Source organism: Cheilinus undulatus, linkage group 11, assembly GCF_018320785.1.
Source record: "Cheilinus undulatus linkage group 11, ASM1832078v1, whole genome shotgun sequence".
Taxonomy (NCBI): domain Eukaryota; kingdom Metazoa; phylum Chordata; class Actinopteri; order Labriformes; family Labridae; genus Cheilinus; species Cheilinus undulatus.
The window spans coordinates 47,741,784-47,747,783 of NC_054875.1; the positions used below are offsets into that span (position 1 = coordinate 47,741,784).

Below are 6,000 nucleotides of genomic sequence, written 5' to 3' on the forward strand. Positions count from 1 at the left end.
TACAACATGACTAGTGCAAAACTAGAGCATAACTACAACATGACTAGTGCAAAACTAGAGCATAACTACAACATGACTAATGCAAAACTAGAGCATAACTACAACATGACTAGTGCAAAACTAGAGCATAACTAGAACATGACTAGTGCAAAACAAGAGCATAACTAGAACATGACTAGTGCAAATTTAGAGCATAAAGTGGAACATGACTAGTGCAAAACTAGAGCACAAAGTGGAACATGACTAGTGCAAAACTAGAGCATGAATAGAACATGACCAGTACAAAACTAGAGCATAACTAGAACATGACTAGTGCAAAACAAGAGCATAAAGTGGAACATGACTAGTGCAAAACAAGAGTGTTACTAGAACATGACTGGTGCAAAACTAGAGCATAACTACAACATGACTAGTGCATAACTAGAGCATAAGGAGAACATGACTAGTGCAAAACGAGAGCATAACTACAACATGACTGGTGCAAAACAAGAGCATAACTAGAACATGACTAGTGCAAAACTAAAGCACAACTACAACATGACTAGTGCAAAACTGGAGCATGACTAGAACATGACTAGTACAAAACTAGAGCATGACTAGAACATGACTCGAACACATCTAGATTAAAACTAGAGCACAGCAAGAACAAAAATAGTACACTAGTAAACTAGAGCATGACAAGAACTATTTAGAACAAAACTATAGAACATAACTAGAACATAAATTGTTAAAGGAGAACATAACTAGAACACAAGTAGTTCAAAACTACAATTTAACTTAAAACTGAAGCACAACTAGAATATAAAAAGAACAAATGTAGAAAATAAGCAGAACATCACTAGAGCACAGCTGAAATTTAACTATAAAACATAACTCGAACACAAAAGGGGAGACCAACTGTGATTTAGAGAATATAACGGTGTGACACCTACTCTGAAATAAATGCTCTCATACTGAATTAAATAAAAGATTCACCATGGAGACTTTTCTAATAGAGTATTTCATCATTAATAATCATTATTTTAGAGTTTCTCACAGTAAAATGTTTTCCCAGCACTAGGCCTGGTGGATTTTTCAACATAATCCTGACCAATATAAAAACTTTTTTTCTCTATCTTGTTAAAAAAATCTTAAAATCCTCATATCAGCCGTCCTACTACACCCACTAACACCACTGCTCCTAACCCAACCCCTAATGTTCCTCCTGCAGCGTTTCCTCTTGACTACATTAAATCACTCCTGAAAATCATGCCTGCTGTCCTCTCCTCTGTCTCTGTCTTTAGTGCTGATATTTTTGTCCATGTAATGTAATGTAATGTCACTTCTTCTACATTCAGCACCAGCAGCAGGTGCACTGCTGGAACAACAGCTCCCTCTGCTGGACAGCTGCATGTACTTCACATTTCTAGTCACACTCCCACTGATAGAAAGGTTATATTTAATAAAACTTCACATCTTCCTTCAGGTGGAATATAATAACAGATATAAAACAGAGTGAGAAATAGACTTTATTATAAGATACTGAGCTAACTGTCTGTGTGGTTCTGTGTTTTCAGAGGGAACTATGAAGGTGAGAGGCCGTACGTTGAAGGTGACTGGTGCTCCAGGTGTCCTGAGAACCTCCAGAAGTGTGAAAACAACCTCTGTGGTACGGTGCTTTATCTCTTTACTGCTATTTATTTATTTTACCATCTTTAATGTGAATGAAAGCAGTCAGTTAAAACATATATTGCACCCATAAATGTCAACTATTAAAAACATTTAGTCAACTAAAACTAAAAAATCATTAGCGAGCAGTTTTAGTCAATGAAAAGTCTTTATATTTCAGTCCAAACTCTAAGTCCAAAAATGTGGCTTTTTGAACTTCTTTAATCAGTCAAATCAGGTCCAGAAAAAACAAGTTTCTTAAAACCAGGATCAGGGCATATACTTTTTTCTAAAAGCGATGCGAAGTGCTGTGAAAACGTATTGCCCTGCTTGTTGAATCATGAATTATGGAAAGCTGAGTTCATTATCATTTGCTACACCTAGACCTGATTACTTCTAATCATCTAAAGGAATTCAAGAACAGATGAGAAACAAAGACACTGACATCTATCAGTCTGAAAGGGTTACAAAGATGTTTCTCAGGCTTTGGGACGCCAGTGAACCACAATGAGAGCCATTATCCACAAAAGGGGAAAACTTGTAAAAGTGGTGAACCTCCCTAGGAGTGGCCGACCTACGAAAATGACTCCAAGAGCGCATGGACAACTCATCCAGGAGGTCCCAGAAGAACTCAGAACAAGACCTGCAGGCCTCACTGGCTCAATTAAGGTCAGGGTTCACGATTTAACAATAAGAGAGACTGGGCAACAATGGCATCATGGGAGAGTTCCAAGGACAAAACCACTGCGGACCAAAAAAAACACAAAAGCTCAACTCACATTTGACTAAAAACATCCTGATGATCCCCAAGACTCCTGGGAAAATATTCTGCAGACTGACCTGACAAAAGCTGAACTTCATGGAAAGTCTGTGTCCCAGTTCATCTGGAGTAAAACTAACACAAGAACAGCACCAACTGTGGTGGTGGTAGTGGGATGGTCTGAGCTTGTTCTGCTGCTTCAGAACCGGGACCATCTAAATTCTGCTCTCTCCCAGAAAATCCTGAAGGAGAATGTCCGGCCATCAGTTCATGACCTCAGGCTCAAGCACACTTGGGTTATGGAGCAGGACGATGATCCCAAACACACCAGCAAGTCCACCTCTGAATGGACTAAAGACTAAATGAAGGTCCCGGAGTGGTCTAGTCAAAGTCTGGACTTAAATCTGATTGCACCTTAAACCCCCCAATGTGGCTGAATAACAGCAATTCTGCAAAGAAGAGTGGGTCAACATTCCTCCCCAGTGAAAGACTCATTGCCAGTCATCTCAAATGCTGCTGCCAAAGGTGGGACAACCAGTTATTAGGTTTAGGGGGGAATGACTTTTTCACGTAGGGCCAAGTAGGTTTGGATGGCTTTCTCCCTTAATAAATGAAATCTTCATTTAAAAAACTGCCTTATGTGTTTATACAGGTTGTTTGTTCAGCCTTTGGAAAGCTTGAGAACATTAAGATCAGTTCTGTTTTCTCTGTTTTGTAGTTTATGACACCGTGGAGGAGACGGAGGAGACGGAGGAGACGGAGGATGACGTGGACGAGGGGGGGGAGGAGGACATGACAGAAATTCCTGCAACAACTAAACCTACCGTCCTGCCTGACGAGGAGGAAGAGAGGGAAGAGGAGGCGGTCGTCCCTCCTCCTGCTGCTACTGATCTTTACACTCAGCCTCCAACCACCACTGCAACACCTACGACTAGCACCACTATTCCCATTACTACCAGTATCCCCACCACTGCTGCAGAGGAAGCAGAGGAAGCAGTAGAGGAAGTAGTGGAGGAAGTCTTACAGGAGGTAGTAGAGGAGGTACTACCAGAAAACACCCCCGCCCCGGGCACACAGCCTCCAGAAGAGGCAGAAACAACACCTGAAGGACAAGAGGAGGTGGAAGTAAAGATGATCGAGGATGTGGTGGAGGAGAAGAAGACGGAGGAGGATGAGCAAATAAAGCCGGCAGAAAAAGCTCAGAGGGACGTGGTGGGGAAAATATTCCCCAACATAATAATTACAACGAGTGCAGCTTCAGTATGTGGCCCCTCTGTGCTGTTGGCCTGTCTGATGGGGGTCCTTACTCTGAGGCTGTGAGGACGACCAGGAGACGTTCAAGTTCACTTCACCGTTCATGCATTGACTGCACATGACCTTGTGAATCTGCCCCGAGGTAACAAAACGCTTCCCTCGCCTCCCCTCGTAGAGTAAAATGGGTCATTAATAATTCACATTAATCAGAAAACAGCTGCCATTTAAACATCTGCGAGTGAAAATCATGCCGTAAATTAAAAAAAAAACATGATTACAGAGATCTCACAGAGGATGGGGAGAAAGTAAAGCCTTGTCTGCATATAAAAAGACATTTAAACTGCCCTCTAGGTGATTTCTGAACCCTAAATAGAACCTAATGAGTTTAGTGAATAAAAATAGTTCTATGTGATACTGCAAGTCTCTGCAAAGTGAAGTTAAATATTGTTCATTTTTTCCTTTTTGAGTTGGATTTTCAATTGGATTTAAATCTGGTTGGGATGTTTAGCCTAGCTTAGCATAAACACTGGAAACGGAGGGAAACTGCTAGCCTGGCTCAACTCTACTCAACTTCAGCTTTATTGTCCCCTGAGGGAAATTAGCTTTGCAGGCAGGTAAAAACATAAAACACAGGAAACACAATCACATTTATTTAGATACAACACTGAAATAGACAAGTACACAAATAGCTGGCTCTGCTCACATGATTAAAAAGACACGTCTAACTTCCCTGCTGTCACTGGTACTGCTTCTGCATTACAATGCATTTCTGCAATACCCTCATGATAACTTCTCAATAATGCATCTGGTGAGAGGACAGTAACTTTACTCACTTTGTGTCTTATTTTGAACTGTTTTGATCAGATTTGGCACTTAAACACTAGGCATTGTTTAAAACGACTACTGAGAGGAACAGCCACATCACTTCCTTAAGATGTGTCCATTTCCAGCAGTAGCACCCAGTCTGTGTGCGAAGAAGCTTTAAAAGTGATGAAAGAACTCCTGCTAATGACATCAGGCTAATTTGGCATTTGTTTTTTTGTTACAACTTGATGCTACAGTTGAAAAAAAATCATTTTTATTCTCATTAATCTACACTCCGTATTTCATTAGAGCCTGACCGATTAATCAGGCCGATTAGAGCGTATCACAGATTAAGCAACATCAGACAATATGTAGCCGATATATTAACTTTTTTGCTGTGTGGGGATTCTGTCGCTCTGTGTGTCCCTGCTAAACTCAGCCCAAGCGGCTGGCCAAAGAAACAAGCGAGTGCAGCAGCAGCTCTCCCCCACTCAGTGTTGCCAACTTAGCCACTTTGTCGCTATATTTAGCTAGTTTTCAGACCCCTCTGGTGACTCTTTTTCAAAAAAGCATCTAGCGACAAATCTAGCTACTTTTTCTGGTGTTATTGGAGACTTTTGGAGACTCTGACGTGAAAGCACGTATTGTTGTTGCTCACAGACAGCCTCATCTGCAGCAGTCCCTGCTGTAGTCAGACTCACGTCTGTTTCAGACTGTGAGCATGTTTTGCTGCTTGCGTGTGCCAGGCGTGTCAGCTCTGGTTCCTGCCGGTGCGGCTTTCACACGGGGCGCGAGTTTTCTTCGTGTCAGCCGCATCTCCCTGCTCTCAAAGCCCTGTCCTTCTTTATAAGTTTTACCTCAATAAACCACCCTTATAAAAGCAACTTGATTCAGTGTACAGAGGAAGTCTGTCAGGAACTATTCAAAATAAAAGCATTATGTACAAGTGAATGGAGTTTCTCTGTAGAAATGCTAACAAGGCTCTTACTTTGAAAAGCAAAAACCAGAAAGGCATTCATACGGTGTTAATCTTTCCTGTGACATCTTCTACCAGTGTGGAGACAGAAAGTTTCACTAATAGTAGATGTTTAGAGAACAACTTTATAAAACAGGCGCATTTAAGCTTGTGGCCTTCCTCAGGGTTATCAAGAAACACACTGTAAACATATTCTATGTGCATATTTGCCAGAACGATGTAAATATGGCTCTCCATTTATCACTTTCCTGTCTAATATGGTCCACAGCCACAGTATAAGACTATTATACAGCGTTTTAACGTCGTCTAAGTTGCATATTTGTGAAATAAACAAAGATAAATCCAACTGTTAATTCACATGTCCACATTTGTGTTCATGTACAGTATATACCCTGTGTACATCAATATTCTTATTTGATATATCGGCCGATATATCGGATATCGGCTTTTTTAGCCCCTAATATCAGTATTGGCATCAGCCCCAAAAGTCCCATATTGGTCGGGCTCTATATGCCATCATGACAAAGTGAGAACAGAATTTTAGAAAATTTTGCACATC

At 41.0% G+C, this 6,000-nt stretch overlaps 1 protein-coding gene across 1 annotated transcript in view; it reads left to right on the forward strand.

Annotated features, from left to right (window-relative positions):
* Positions 1 to 5,618, forward strand: part of LOC121517379 (peptidase inhibitor 16-like) — a 42,209-nt gene extending 36,591 nt beyond the window's left edge. Inside the window, exons 5-6 of the mRNA XM_041799081.1 lie at positions 1,557 to 1,648; positions 3,126 to 5,618. Coding sequence (XP_041655015.1) covers positions 1,557 to 1,648; positions 3,126 to 3,727 — 694 coding nt within the window. The 3' untranslated portion in view covers positions 3,728 to 5,618. The remainder of the gene's footprint in view (positions 1 to 1,556; positions 1,649 to 3,125) is intronic.
* Positions 5,619 to 6,000: the final 382 nt, after the last annotated feature.